Source organism: Bos indicus, chromosome 17 (genome assembly GCF_029378745.1).
Source record: "Bos indicus isolate NIAB-ARS_2022 breed Sahiwal x Tharparkar chromosome 17, NIAB-ARS_B.indTharparkar_mat_pri_1.0, whole genome shotgun sequence".
Taxonomy (NCBI): Eukaryota; Metazoa; Chordata; class Mammalia; order Artiodactyla; family Bovidae; genus Bos; species Bos indicus.
The window spans coordinates 11276608-11293151 of record NC_091776.1 but is presented as its reverse complement, the minus strand read 5'-3'; the positions used below and the strand labels follow the sequence as shown (position 1 = coordinate 11293151).

The window sequence follows — 16544 nt, the reverse complement described above, 5'->3', positions numbered from 1 at the left end:
TTGACCCCACTTTGATTTCAACTGATTCAACCTCTGTGGTACCTGGGTGCTTATCCCCTTTTATCACTTTGTTCTTCATTATTAAATCTCCCAAGTGATTTCTAAATACAGCAACATTATGCACTTCCAGGTTTATGAGCTATTGTAGGAAGAGTCACATTCTTTGACTATATTCTACACATAATTCAAAGCAATCTTATCATAGTAACAATAAGTTTAAGCAGTTTATAGACATTTTAGAAAACTGTACAGTTTAATAAGCTATGCAAATTATGTTGTTTAGTACAGCATAAAAAATTTCTGAAAAGTTTACTGTAAGTTGAAATTAAAAACATTTCCCCTACTTGGTTAGCACTACTGTGTTTGAAATGTATCTCTTACTAAAAACTGTCTTCTAAACATGATGAAAATGATACCTGGTACAAAATAAAATATGTAACTATAAACATTTAAAGAAAAAAGGTAAATTAATATTGCTACCTAAATCTACAAAAATAAGTGTAGATTTAGGTAATGTTTACATTAATGAATGTTTTAAAAGCCAAAGAAAAATGATAGACAGCAGTTAAAGAAAGTGAAACTGTCTACATGTGTTTGATATACAGGATCTCTTTTTAACTCTCCTAAGAATTTTCTGTTATTATTACAGTCTCCCAATAGTTGTGGAAATCAAAGATTAGTGAAGTCAGGTGACCTGCAACAAATTCCACAGGTTTTAAGTAGCAAAGCCAAATTTCCAGCTGAGGAAGAACTCTCCCCTAATAGCTAGAATTTTAATGTCATGATTCACATGATTCCTATGCTTTTCTCTTATAAAGCTTTTTTAAGTCTACTTAAAGCTGTTAAGTTTAAACACCATATGTGAAAATTAACATTTTAAAGCAAACTTTTAAAGGACATAAAGACATAAATGCCTAAGAAATTGGCATTTCTCTGTTTTGTTGACATTTAAAATCTTTCCTTTTTATTTACTTAGATTTGGTTTTGGTGTAAACTTGAGATCCCTTTTGCATCCAGCAAACAATTTTTAAAAGTTCCATTCCTCTGCATTCTTTTATATTCCCAAACTGTAAACTTCATTGATATCAATATTCTTTTTCAAAAAATTATGGTCAAAAATTTTTTTCTTTCCTAGTTTCACATCTTAGAGATTGCTGTGGAAAACAGTACCAGATTGTAAATAAGTAAATAAATAAAAATAAAAAGGAATGGCATCTCTCTTCCATTCCCATCTGTGTTCTCTGCTATTGTTTATTTTGTTTATATTCAGGAGAAAGTAAGGATTAATTGTCTCTCCACTTAAGAACACCAAAATCCTGTCTCTTTTTCTTAAATCAGGAAGATCTTTTTTTGAAATTTTGTTTTTAATTGGAGGACAACTGTTTTACAGTGTCGTGCTGGTTTCTGCCTTAAAACAACATGAATCAGCAATGAGTATGCAAAGGAAGAAAATATTAAAATCTAATTTGCTTCTGAGAAGGAAAGTGGGTCATTGTCCTTTCCTTCTCTCTTCTGCCTATTCCTGTTAGTCATGTAGCCATTTATTTGGCAACTGGAATCTTCAGAAAGTTGAATTGTCAAAACTCCGTATGAATTTATCACTTTAAAAAGAGGAGCAAAGTGTTTTGAAGAAAAAACAAAATATCACAAAATTATTTAAAAGTAAACAAGATAAATGAAGCAGAGGAAGAGCTCACCTAAAGGGCCTAAATTCCCCTAATATTATCTTGAAATATTATATTCTGAATAAACACCTTCACCATATTATAGATATTCTAAGAGCCTGACCATATTGCCAAGCCAAATGCTAAATTTGCTGACAACAAGGATAAAAGTGAAAGTTTCAGTCGCTCAGTCATGTCCAACTCTGCAATCCCATGGCTCCTCTGTCCATGGGATCTTCCAGGCAAGGATACTGGAGTGAGTAGCCATTTGCTTCTCCAGGGGATCCTCCCAATCCAGGGGTCGGACCCTGGTCTCTTGCATTACAGGCAGATTCTTTACTATCTGAGGCACATGGGAAGCCCCATAACAATTATGTCTGTCATTTATAAAAGCACTTTTGGAAGACAGTTTTGAAATATTTTCAAGATGAAAATGTAAGACTGACAAATACTAATTTACCTTAACTGAGTAGTGAGTCGCGCAGTCGTGTCCGACTCTTTGTGACCCAATGGACTATACAGTCCATGGAATTCTCCAGGCCAGAATACTGGAGTGGGTAGCCTTTCCCTTCTCCAGGACCTTAACTGAGCAAGTAAGGTACAATTCAAAGGCAGGATAGAAAGGTTGTGTTGACCAAGTGACACTCAGTAACTGGTGATGCTGAAAGATATTCTCAAAGAAGAAAATATCTTAGAGATGCACACAATTTTGAACTAAATCTATTCTTCTGTATAATAGAATTTGATATCTGAACAGAAAATAATATTGAGCAGACTAACATTCTCTGTCCCTTGATTATTTTGCTTATTTGTATCCTCATATACATAGCTAAAGCTGTAAAAACTGCCCCCAAGAAAACTTTATTTGAATCTATAAATGACACTTTTATTATTTAGCTACTCAAAGCAATTATGATAATAAGTGGTACTTTAAGTATCACTTAAATAATGTACTCTGATAATACAGAATAAAAAAGCACAAAATACAGAAATACAACATAATCTTTAGTTGTTAAAGATCAGTCAAATACTATCAATGAACTATTCAACCACTTACTTAAGAAAATCAAAATATCATTATTAGGCATAGCAATAATCTGGTCAATTAAGAAGTATTAAGGACTACTATACTAGAATTCCTTCTGTAAATGTAGATGATAAAAATCTCAGAAGCCCTTTGCCTTTGAACCATTTTACCTAACCCAAAGTAAAATGATTCCCCATCAGTTGGGTTTGGCCATTCCAGTAACAACTACTTTAGCCTGTCCTGCTCAATTATTCATTTAAATTTTATACTCTTACTTGTAAACATAATACACTTTTGAGGAATTAAACTTCCTCAATACAACAGTGAAGCTGCTACCTAAAGTGCTGAACTAAAAGTGCTGTAATCAAAGAATATCATAGCATAATACCTGTTTCATGGTGTTAGTAATCCAACAGTTATTCTTCACCCATTTATTAATTTAACATTTAGCTATAGAGCTCTGCCTGTGGTCAAACAGTCTGGAGGAAAACCATAGAACATGGCATCCTGGAAGCTACAAGCACAGAATGTTCAAAGAGAGAGAACTCAACTCTCAAATAGTGTGAAGACATCAAGAAAGGTAAGGACAGACACACGACCACTGGTTGTGATTTAAAAGGAGGATACTGATCACAATAAACAGATTTCAGTGAGTTCTAGGTCTGGAAATCTATTTAGAGTCAATTTCAGTTGGTCTCAGAATGGGATATAGAAATATGGAAATAGTGCTCCCAGTTACTGTGAGGGGTAGAGAAAAATGGGGTGGAATACGGAAGAGGATAAGAAGTCAAGGTAAATACTAGAGTGGATATGAATGCTGATGAGACTGAATCAGTGCAGAAGAAGAAATTGATGATGTAGCAATTAAACATGTTTAACTGCTGGAGAAAGTCTTGGAAAAAGTAAGAGGGGATGGCACCTGCAGTACAAATATAGACATAATCCTTAGACAAGAACAGGAACTTTCCAACCCATTGCAGTAGGAGGGACACGGAGTGTGAGTTTATGTATCAGTACCAATAGTTTGGTAAATTTTAGAGTAGACAGTGAAGGGTTATTCTGGGACTAAACAAAAAACACATCCACATTACAGGATATCAAACCTAATGGACATGAATTATGTAAGTATACATTTCTATTATCATCTTAGGGAATAAGACAGTCTAGAGAGGCATTTAAGGATATATCTTAGATATTGCTTTGCTTGATTGAAAATCTGATTCATCCATTTCTCCCCATTATGTCCTTGTATAGTGAGGACCTGTGACTCACCAGTTTGTTCAACAATGCTAACAGATAAGGAGCCAAACTTGGAATATGTCTTCTTTGGCAAGTTTTATCCAACATCTTAGTTTTCTCTGATTTTTTTCCAGACCTCTAGGCTACATCTCACAGTATAATCAGTATTCATTCATTGCATATTTATTCCCTACTTGTACTGTCTCAAATAGAGATAAAGATGAGACCAAATATTTTACAATAAAATAACAGTTTCTCGCTCTGTGAAAATCCTAGTATTAGATATAAAGTAGGCACTTAATAAATGCTTTCTGCATTTATCTTTCATCTTTTTAGAGTAGAATGGCTGATTAAAAGTTGTATGCAGAAATTGCTTGGAATATGCATAATTCCTCATGGCATCTGTTGGGTATTGCTGGGAGATGCTGAAATCAATTTTGTCCTTTACATGCTATTCAATTAGTTTGTTTAGGGCGAAGTCTAGAATGTGTATCAGTCAGAAGCATAATAGTGAGTCAAGTACAAGAACTTTCTAATAAGATTTGTACCCACTATCTTAGGGAAAGAGCTCTGATCTAAAAAAGTATTCAAGTATAGGTAGGTTTAAGTAGAATTCAATGTTAAAGATTCAGAACTACCCAGTGCTACTTGTTTTGTGTAGAGCAAAGAATCTACCTGCAATGCAGGAGACCCAGGTTCAATCCCTGCGTCTGGAAGATCCCCTGGAGAAGGGAATGGCTATCCACTCCAGTATTCTTGCCTGGCAAATTCCATGGACAGAGGAGCCTGGCAGGCTGCAGTCCATGGGGTTACAGAGTTGGACATGACTGAGTAACTAACAATTTCACTTTTACTTCTTTAGTGAAAAAAATATTTGTAAGAGGACACTCTTCTGGACTGTTTTAGAATAATGTTTTATTCAGTGCAGACTGAAAGCAAATTTTAAGTATAAAGGTGTCTAGTTTGTCAAATAAGTGAAGCCTAAGTTTAACTCCAAATTTAATTCCTAATTCTTAAGTGAATTATAGCTAGTCATTATATTTATTTTTTTAAATATCCCATATTTAAATCAAAATGAAAATATCACTCACATATATTTTTCTTTTAAGAAGGAACACACCATCAGACTATATTGACCTTTAATTTTATCCAACAGGTTACTTCACTTTCACTTTTCACTTTCATGCATTGGAGAATGAAATGGCAACCCACTCCAGTGTTCTTGCCTGGAGAATCCCAGGGACAGGAGAGCCTGGTGGGCTGCCGTCTCTGGGGTAGCACAGAGTCAGACACGACTGAAGTGACTTAGCAGCAGCAGCAGCAGAAGCAACAGGTTACCATGGAAAGTTAATGAATTAGCAACTAGAATAGCATTTAAAAACCAAAGGTCCCAGATATTACATTTGGCAGTCAATAGAACTCCAAGGAAGACAGTGATTATATTTACTGTAAATTTTGTCACTCTATAAAATAAAGTGGCTATGGATAGAATGAACTATTCCATTTTTCCAGCTATAAGCATATTTGACAATTATCTAATGAAATGTATCAAGAGACTTAGAATTTTAAACTGTATGAAAACCTACACCAAAACCATCAATAGGAATACTTCTTCAATGGAATCCCATAGCACTAGATAATATACATAGAGAAACTCTTTTAAAAGCATTTGTTGTATAAAATATTTTAATATTTTAGCCATTTAATAAATTCCATAAGATACATATGCATATATAAGATTTCTATTTGTCAATACTTACATTTAAAAATCTGATAATAACAGAGTCAACACATCTATAGGTAAGAAATATTAAACCTGTTTAGCTATTATTCTAGGTTTCTATTTATTTCTCACTAATTTACATGGATTTTTATACTATTTTTACTCAGATCACATATTAGGTTCTAATTAGCAGTAAAATGGCAAAGTTTACATTGTTCATTAAAAAAATACATGGAATTATTTTTAAATTAACCAATAAACTATGATCCATTACTTCTTTTTGTAGGTTTTTGATGGGAGAGAAAATATACATTAGTCAGGGATTTCTTTTTAATCACCAGGAAAAAAGATAACACAACTCTTTCTCTTAAAGCATTTTTCCCCCTTGGAGGCAATATACCCTAAAATGGAAGCTATTAAGCAATCAATGACACAGACTTAACTAAAATATTGCAAATACGATAGTATAATACCTTAGTAAATACGAGAATTTTCAAAGTCATAAAATTAAAGATTTTTTTGATATGTATAAGATCAATAGACGTGACTTCTCACTATTTAATACGAGCTTTAATTTTTAAATGCCATGTTCCAGCGAAAAAATGAACTGCACAGGAAAATTGAAATTTCAACAAATAATCAAGACAAAAAAACAAACTTTATATTAAAGTACCTTTAAGAGGTATATACTTACGCAGCAACCTCCTCTTTTGACAATCCTTTGAAATTCACCTCCAAATAATGATCTATGTCATCTTTTTCTTTGATCAGTTCAGACCTAAATGAAATGGAAAGAAATAATAAAGAACTGCCTTATCGAGGTGAAAAGCTACCAAACATAAAATGCCACCAGGAGAACAGGAATATTCAGGGTATAATATCTTAGATAATAAATGTTCTGCAAGAGCTACAGTTAGGCTCTTCATTGATAATTTCAAATTTTTAACTTTCTTGAATGGAAAAAGGGAAGAATACTGAACTCAGTGTGTAAACAAATAAAACATCAACACACTAAAATAGTCTACATTCTTAAATAAATGGGGTTTTCTCCTCAAAACTTTTAAGATCTTCCATTTTACTTATGTTCTCTCACAACCTTCCAGCTACAGAAGTCAGATTGTGTTCAGCACAGTATCGTGAACTAAAAAACTCCTATTTGATACAAATGTGTTGAATTTATTCATTGAAAACATAGAATTTTGCTCTGACATTCTGTTCGAGTGGTTTTTAAAAATCACACATAAAACTCAAATTACTATTAAAAGTTCAAGCTGAAAGTGATTTTAAGAAGACTTTAATGAGAAATATATTACACATGTAATATACTCATTCTTCATACCCCTTGCACCTTTAAGAATAAGCAGACTATTAACATATCATACAACTGAAGTACAGGATACACAAGTATCTCTTTTTATTCAGAAGCTAATGGAGAATGTTGATTAAAAAATTTGCCTTAAATGGTTATGATAAAAATGTTTTTCTTTAATAAAAAGAATTCAAAGGTTTTTTTCTTTAAAATCTGTCTTATCCTAGGGATGTGACACTGAGTTATGGTTTTGTTCATGTTGAAAAGAAAACGTAAACTCAGTTATTACAAAATGACAGGAAGAAGAAGCTAGCTTTTTCAGATTTTGCAAATATTTCACATTGCCCAAAAGGAAGATGGAAAATAAGAATGTATATACTGAAGTTATGCCTCTATCAAAACTGTTGCTTTTCAAATTATTTGAAAGTAAACTTACAATTTTCTGCAATTCTATTTTACAGTTTCTACAAATTTAGCTGAACGTATTATTTTGGTTCAGGGGCTTTGGTCTCTGCCAGAAATACCAAAAATGAGGTATGGTCCTTCTTCGAACAAAGCAGTCTCATAATACTTTGATCATTATGCCTTGTAGGAATTGAAAGGCATGCATAAAAAGATAATCAAACCTACATATGCAAATTATTTATGTTGATAAATAATATGTGCATAATTAAAAATCAATAAAACTAGAAGTGGAAACTTCTAAGTAACACAGTCTTAATTAATATGCATAGTTACAATAAAAAAACATCAAGTTCCTGCCCTGCAGGTTTTCGGCCCGAGAGGAAAACTCCCTGAATTCAGCAGTCATTCACAGGCAGAGGAGGTCTGATGTATTTTCAAGCTCTAGGATCATTTCAGGCGCTAAATCATGCCCACTAGTTTACCCTAGGAGTAAGACTGTGTCTTCCTTCCTCCAAAACAGAAATCAGGATCGGGACCTTGTGGTTTAGATGCTATACAACTTTCACGCCTAGAGCTTCTGCTTTCAATTTTTCCACACATATTTCAAAAAGGAAATGTATTTCCAAAGCTTTGCAGGAACCACAATATAATGGCAGTAGGAAATAAAATGACCAAATGAGCACTTGCCTGCTAAATAAATATATTCTTAATCTTTGAATAAGATTTATCAATCTTTCTGAAACAGCAAATTTGAATATTCTGAATATAGAAATGTACTTTTGTCTTTAAACAATTTTTATTGTTGAGATATGTTACTGACATTTTTTACTGCAAGAAATTTCTTCTGTAGGGAAAAAAAAGAAAGCCGGGGACACATACCTTGGTTTTGTTCTTGGTGAGCACGGCAGCTTCTGTCTAGCCAAGGCCGTAAGCTTTGGGCGTGTCATGGGCAGCGGGGGCAGGGTAGTCATTTTGGACTGCCAAAAAAAATAAATAAACAGAAACGGTATTTAAACAGTAAATCATTCAAAGAATCTTTTAAGACATTATTAGAGATCTAGTCAGTCATCTGAGCTGAGAATGCCTCTGCATGTAGATCTTTAGCTCTGTTATTCAGGCATGAAGCTCAGTGAGTGAATTCTGCAGGTGGCTTCTCTCATTATTTTTCTTACTATCTGCCTTTTGGCCAATTTACTACGTGTCTGCATCTCCACCACAAAGTAGAGAAGAGAAAATCTGATAAATGTGTTGAAGATTCAGACAACTAGGAGCTTTGGTATGGGTTTTGTCAGTAGAGCTGGTTGCAATTAAAAAGTGAAGATTTTTAGGGCAGCTATGTATTTCAAACACTCATGCTTTGCTCTCCTGTTACAAACAATAAAAATTGTTCATACTTGGCTGTTTTCTAAAAACTTTCTCACAAATAAAGGCTTTCCCTTAGAAGTGCTAAATGCTAAGAACAATTCTCAACAAGGAGACAGCTGGGCATATATCGGGAAAAGATGAAAACTCTAAATCAAAAAGAAACATATGCAACAATGTTTGCTGCTGCTGCTGCTAAGTCGCTTCAGTCGTGTCCGACTCTGTGAGACCCCATAGACGGCAGCCCACCAGGTGCCCCCGTCCCTGGGATTCTCCAGGCAAGAACACTGGAGTGGGTTGCCATTTCCTTCTCCAATGCATGAAAGTGAAAAGTGAAAGTGAAGTCGCTCAGTCGTGTCTGACTCTTAGCGACCCCATAGACTGCAGCCCCCCAGGCTCCTCCGTCCATGGGATTTTCCAGGCAAGAGTGCTGGAGTGGGGTGCCATTGCCTTCTGTTTGCAGCAACACTATTTATAATGACTAAGATGTAGAAGCAAACTAAATGCCTATTGAGCAAAGAATGGATAAAAAAGAAATGGATAAAGAAGATAATATTCCATGCATAATGGAATATTACCCAATCATAGAAAAGAATGAAATAATGCCATTTACAGCAACAATGGATGGACCTAGAGATTATCATACTAAGTGAATAAGTCAGACAGAGAAAGACAAATATCATATGATATCACTTATATGTGATATATGTGGAATGTGGAATCTGTATATGTGGAATCTTTTAAAAAACTATACAAATTACCTTATTTACAAAATAGAAACAGACTCACAGATGTAGTAAACAAACTTATGACTACCAAAAGGGAAAGGGGGGAGGAATAAATTAGAAATTTGGAATTAACAAATACACATTACTACATATAAAATAAATAACAGAACCTACTGTGTAGCACAAGGAACCATATTCAATATCTTGTAATTACCTATACTGGAAAATAATTTGAAAAAGAGTATACATATATTATATGTATACAGGGGCTTCCTTGGTGGCTCAGATGGTAAAGTGTCTGCCTGTAATATGGGAGGCCCAGGTTCAATCCCCGGGTTGGGAAGATCCCCTGGAGAAGGAAATGGCAACCCATTCTAGTACTCTTGCCTGGAAAATCCCATGGACAGAGGAGCCTGGTAGGCTACAGTCCATGGCGTTGCTAAGAGTCGAACACAACTGAGCGACTTCACTTCACCTCATACATATATTCAGATATATATAACTGATCAAAACTTTGCTATATGCTTGAAACATTGTAAATCAACTATACTTCAATTTAAAAGTGTAGTGGTTTAAAAAAGATTGCTTAAAACAACAATCAATGTATTGCCTTTCATTTTATGTGGGTCAGGAGTTAGGAGAAGGCACAGTGGGGATAGCTTTTCCCTACTCCATTTTGACTGGGGCCTCTGCTGAGAAGACTCAGAAGTTTAGGGGTAACTCAGTGGTGGGAAACAGGAAATACCTATAAGGTCTTCACTCATATATCTGGTGGTGAATGCTATTAGCTGGGACCTCAGCTGGGGCTATCTCTCAGAACACATACATGTGACCTCCTCATATGGCTTGGGCTTCCTCTTAGCCTGGCAGCCTCATACTTCTTAAGTGGTTGATCAGGGCTAGAAAGGCAAGTACCCAAAGAAAAGCCAAGTGGACGCTGTATTCCCAGGGTCTGGCTTTGGAAGTCACATAGCATGACTTCCATTGTGAAAATAGGCTGCCTAGATTTAAGGCTAATGAAATAGACTCACCCACTGAGGGGAAAGCATTGAAGTCACATTGTAAGAGGAAGATGCGGGATGGATGGCTATCTTTGGGAAGTGCTATATGCCACAGTGGAGAAAGTAAGTGAGCCATAATGAAGGTAGATCTATAAAATCAAGTTATCTAAATCTTACTCCAAAAAGGAAGAAGTGTGGGCGTGATGCTGATGGACTTATAGTGGAAAATTGTCGCATGTTACAAGCACTTTCAGATACAAAAGAACGCACCTTCTCCTGTTGGAGAGGCATTCAGAAGACCACAGCCTCTTGATTCTACCACCACTATCTCCACAAGTTTTGACCTCTACCATTTGACTTCTACATCTACCATTATGGGTCACATACCCATAAGCAAGGCTCATTTCAGGTTCTAAATCACTTCCTCCAGTATTTGTTATCTGTGTGACCTAGGGTAAATCACCATCAATCTGGGCCTTAATCAACAAATACGCATTAAGCTACTACTTTGTGCCAGGTACTATTTTAGGTACTGAAGATGAGGCAGTGAACAAAAAGACAAAAATCTCTAACCTCACAGAATCTATATGATAGGGTCAGTAAGGTGGGGAAACAGACAATACACAAACAAGCAAAAATAACACAGAAGATCAGATGATGATGGGATCTATAGCTGAAAATCAAGCAGGGAACTAAAAAGGACCCAGTGTTCACCAGTAGCCAGGGATGAGTAGCAGCAGAAAAATATGACATCAGAGAAGTTAAGGAGAAATTTGGTGGTGTTCTGATGATATGGGGTCTTGAAGATTACCATAAAAAACTAGGACTTTTACGCTGATTGGAGGCTTTGAGCCCAGGAGTGACAGTTTGACTTCTACCCTGAGAGGATGACTCTGGCATCCCTTTTGGACTTGGACTGCAGGGGGCAGAAAGGAAGACATGGAGACCAGCTGGAGGTTGCTATGAAATCTGGATGACAGAGGATGGTGGTTTAGGTAGAGGTGGAGAGAGAGATGTGGTCAGACTCAAGGTAGGACTGCCTGTGGCCTACAGAGACAAGATATTCCTCTAGAGCTGTGTACAAAGCCATGGCAAGATGGAGGCTGGAAAAGCAATGAGATTTGAGGAAAAGTCTTTTGAAATTCAGTGTGGAAATAGGCAGTCTAGTGTTTCTGAAAAAAAAAAAAATACCTTGGCCTGAAAATAATTATTTGCATAATAAAGAGAAAATTCTAATGGAGATAAGTGTCATGTTTTAGATATAATGCGTGTGTGTGTGTGCTCAGTCACGTCTGACTTTTTGTGACCCTTTGGACTGTAGCCTGCCAGTCTCCTCTGTCCATGGGGTTCTCCAGGCAAGAATACTGGGGTGGATTGTCATTTCCTCCTCTAAGGGATCTTCTTGACCCAGGGATCAAACCCACATCTCCTGTGTCTCCTGCACTGCAAGTGATTCTTTACCACTGAGCCATGGGGAAAGTCTATAGAATCCTAATATTGCCCAGATTATTAGTGTATGACATGATCCTTGAAACATAAGGTCTACTTATTTTTATACAGTTATAGTTTTAAAGCACTCAGTCTAAATAGCAAATGTCAGTCATCTCCTCCAAAACAAACATTTAAGAAACATAATGTATTATATGCCATAACTTCGTAAGAAAGTTACTTAACTTTTTTGTATATAAAAATTTGTATTTTTCTGATCAGATGTTATATCAACTTGTTGAGTTAACTGGATAAACAGAACTTACTAAATGACAATACTGTATAGAACATGTAGTGAGAAGTTAAAGCTAAGGCAGAATTAGACCTGGTGAACAGATTTAAAGGGCAAAGGCTCCCCAATCCTACTCCTTGTGAGCCTGTTTCAGAGAAGCTGCGAAGACTCTGGATTGCAGAGTCCTCAGCTGTTATGGAACAAATCAGAGCAAATCTGGGCCATCTCAGCTCCTAACCCAGACCTGTCTGCCCCAAGGGGATTTGGAAAGGGAAAGAAAGGAAGCTTGTTCTTGATTCAGTCTGGACATTCCTTCCCTGACAAATGAAGACTCTGTTCTGACAGCCCCTATGCTTACCAAAGGCATCAGGCAAAGGTGATCTCTGCATAATCTTAGGGACCTTTGAAGGGTTTCTCAAGGAGCTTCAAAACCAGAAAAAGGTACTTGCAATTTCTTCAAACACTAGGAAGACCCAGACACGTGTACACAGTGGGACCAAATATACTTCCCAGGTGGCACCAGTAGTAAAGAACCCACCTGTCCATGCAGGAGACATAAGAGATGCAGATTCAGTCCCTGGGTTGGGAAGATCTCTTGGAGAAGCAAATGGCTACCCCCTCCAGTATTCTTGCCTGGAAAATCTTATGGACACAGGAGCCTGGTGGGCTATAGTCCATGGGGTCACAAAGAGTTGGACACGACTAAGCAACTTAGCTCGCACACAGAGGGACCAAACCCCAGAAACTCAGTGCCATCTCATGTATTCCAGGAAGGCGTGTATAAGCCTCCCAAGAGCTGGCCTACCAGGTTGTGATATAAAATTAATCCTCACTGATGTTTACTTGGGTTAGACCAGTTCCGCTAGAAAATACAAGCATCTAATAAAATCTTATGCACATGTTAGACGTGGAGAGGAACATGTCTTCTTTGTCACACAGATCAACTGTGATTTTTTTTTTTTTAATCTGAGTCAACGTTTCCAACCATTAAAGTTTCAGCTGCCAGTTCCTTCATTTTGCTCTCCTCTGATCTAAGAACATTAGCAGCAGGAGCACCTTTACTCTTAAATTTAGTTTAATGTAAGTATCGCAAGCCCTGCTGGCAAGCCTCAAGGCACAACTCTGAATGGGGGGTGGTCAGAGCTGAATGATAAAGCGGAAAAAAAATTACTAACTGTGTGCTGGAAAAAATATCCTTCAACCATTCTATGTTGAAAGTTTAAGCTCAAGGTTAGGGTGGAATGTGACGGGCTCCCTTTGCTGCTCTAAGCCCCACATCCTCCCTAGCCTATGCCTGTTGGGAAAGGGGGATTTGTTTTTTACAACCCATACATGGCTATGTAAAGATATTTTGTTTTACATAATAGGTAGCTGTTGAACCAAATTTTATGACAGACATAATATTTGAAATGCATCAAATATGTAAAAGGATCCTGTAACATATTATTTTCCTATCTAAGTAATCACCATCTCTTTTATGTCTGATCAGTTCAGTCTTATTTCTGCTGAATGTTCTTAGAGTAGAAAATAGCTGCATTTTAGCATATAGAAGCAAACCAAAGGGAAAAAAGTGAGAAAAAATGCAAGCACACGTAGGGGCCTGTCATTCCAGGCTGAAATCATACCTGTTGAGTGAAGAAAGCCTTTTGTTCTTTGTTAATATGAACAGTATCATTTTCCTGGTGTGGACTAGAGAGTATTCCCTGCTTTCTAGTGGGCTCCATCCAGAAGGAATGGGATTAGTGCTGGGAGTGGCTGATCTAGGCCTGAAGCAGAAATGGAACCCATCATCCTTCACAATTGACACTTTATCAGGGTCCTCCTAGCTCCACACCACACATGATGGGTGCTACCTCAAGATGGGTACCTAAGGGAGAATAATGAGTGGTACTTCCCTGGCTGGTACCCAAATGAGCCTAGCCCTAGGAGGTCAGGGTGAAGCTGTCTGTTAGGGGACCCAGAGGCAGCTCCCCCAGTGCTACCAAATGGGCAGAGTACTCTAGGCACCACAGGAGCCGAGACAAACATCAAAAGGTTGCCCTCAGCCATTCCACTGTTGGTATTCAGAGGAGATTTGGTGGATTCTTTGATCTCCTGGTTGGCTCCTGTATCACAGTTACAATCTCTAAGTTTGGCCCCCACATGCAAAGACAAATGAGAATGGAGAAATACAGGATGAAAGGTTTGAGAGAGGTGGATCAGGCTGAATGTGTCCCATGGTGTGAGTTTAAGTTTCTGGCCCCCAAGTAAAATTCTTCAAAGAGTAACCCTCTTTCCCCCACAATCCCCAGAGATACCCTTATCAAGAAACACAAAGGAAGGGGAAGCCTAGAGTTGTATAGACACCGGCTACCTGGGGAGTAACTATGTTTGAGGTTGACCACTATCTCCAGAATTCAGTCACCTTGGGGGGAAAAAGCTGAAATGTGAGAAATAAAACCAATAAACACACAGCAAGCAAAAATATCATGTGTCATCAAGAGAGTTCAAAATAAATATGATTTTACTATCATCAACAAGATCATCGATAAGAATTGGAACTTTTCACATTATCACCACAAGCTCTTTTACTATGAAAGTTTAAAGAAAGCTACAGAAGAAATGTCAGTAATCTGCTCCTGAACAGAGTAAAAAAAAATCACATAAAATAAAAAGTCAGTAAATGTTTATCCCTTGTATTTTCGGACACATTTAGCACTCTGTGAGAGGTAAATAGGTTGTAAATAAATAGAAACCACACATTTCCTGCTAACTGACATGATTGACAGTTAAATCAAAACTTAAAGCAGGAAAAGTGTTTGAAAGTGGGCCATGTTTCACTCGACTTACATTTGGAGATTACTGCTGAAGGTCTCTCCAGGTTTACAGACTTCAGCCTAAAAATTTGGAAGCAAAGAATAATAGCAAAGAAGAGAAGAGAAAAAGTTAAAAATTAGTCAACAGACTAACTAACTCCCCTCACTGCTTCCAAATCATGGAATAAGATTTATTCGTATCACGAAACACCAGGTATCTACTTGTCGTTATATAAACTTAAAAAAAAAAAATCTTGCTGTGACAGCTGACTTATTATGTCAATGATTAAAGATGCAAACCATAAAAAAAAAAAAAGTATAGCTCCTATGGGAGAACCTAATCACTAATTCAATGAAAGATCAATACATCTGAAATACTATTGATATATTCTTTTGGGACTCTTTTGTGACCCCATGGTCTGTAGCCCGCCAGGCTCCACTGTCCATGGGGTTTTCCCAAAAGTCAGACACGACTTAGCGACTAAACAAGAACAAAAATCGATGTATTATATAAATATGACATTAGGGATAATGTGATCTCTCAAACTTTGGTTATCTACCAAAACTGAGGGCATCTCAGTTCCTACCCAGTTCTAAACAGGACTAATTAATTTTTTCCACTGCCCTCAAAGGGTAAACTGGGCGGTGAGGAGAGAGCCTTTCTGTGCTCCCCCTTCTATGCATTTCTTGAAATAAATGGCGAGGGCCTTGGCTTAGTAAGCTTGCCGCTCACTGACTGAGGAAGGTCTGTATGGGTCAGAGGAGAGACTGCCTGGAAAAATAACCCGTCTTCTTCTTGGAGTCCGCCACGAATCTCGATGGATTGGTCCTGGGGAACAACTCTGGTTTTCTGTTCCGCCGAAGTGTGTCCCTCACCCGTGGCAGGTGCTGGGCGCCGGCGCTGCCCTCTCCTCCTGCGGTGGTTCCCAGACACAGCGGAGCACGCGCATCGAGAGGACGCAAGAGCGTCTCCTGGGATACAGAGAGAGCGGGACGGGACGGAAGGGGGCGGGGTTAGGCTAAACTGAGATTCTGGATTGGTGCAGCTTCCACTCTACTCGGACTCAGGGGCGGAGCCTTTTAGGGGTGGGGCCTAGTGTGCGCAGTGCTGGGGACGTCCACGGACCCGGCAGCTTTTTCACGCCAGACGGCTCTCAGAAGTTAGACAGCTCTCAGAAATTAGTTCACCTTATCCAAGAGGCCTCTAATTTGCCTACCTGAATCATTTCCCTCTCGGCACTGCATTCTCAATATTTTGCAACATTGCCCTATCGTCCACGCATTGACAGAAAAACGCTCAGCTTGGCGTTCAAGACCCCCAAGACCCCCACTTTATCCAGCTGGATAAGTCTTCATTCTCATCTTCCTCAGCCTCTGTTGCGCTCAGAACCATTTTTTTTCATGTCCCACGCAAACAACTTTCCCAATCCTGTCTTCAGATAGAGAATCCAATTTTGAGTGGTGATGAGCTAAAATCTCAAGGTCTCTTTCATAGACTCTCCCCGTGTTCTGTCTTTACATATATATTTTAAAACTTCCTCTGAAAGTTTTAAATAAAATTTAACTTTTAT

General features: G+C 37.5%; 1 protein-coding gene across 4 annotated transcripts in view; it reads right to left on the bottom strand.

The window, feature by feature from the left end:
* Window positions 1-15963, bottom strand: part of TTC29 (tetratricopeptide repeat domain 29) — a 273994-nt gene extending 258031 nt beyond the window's left edge. For 3 of the 4 annotated variants that reach the window (XM_070769026.1, XM_070769025.1, XM_070769024.1), the window contains exons 1-4: window positions 15850-15963; window positions 15008-15054; window positions 8247-8344; window positions 6348-6431 (exon numbers count right to left, since the gene is read on the bottom strand). In XM_070769026.1, the coding sequence (XP_070625127.1) occupies window positions 6348-6431; window positions 8247-8338 (176 nt within the window). In that variant the 5' untranslated portion in view covers window positions 8339-8344; window positions 15008-15054; window positions 15850-15963. The remainder of the gene's footprint in view (window positions 1-6347; window positions 6432-8246; window positions 8345-15007; window positions 15055-15849) is intronic. The other variant, XM_070769027.1, reaches the window with a different exon arrangement.
* Window positions 15964-16544: the final 581 nt, after the last annotated feature.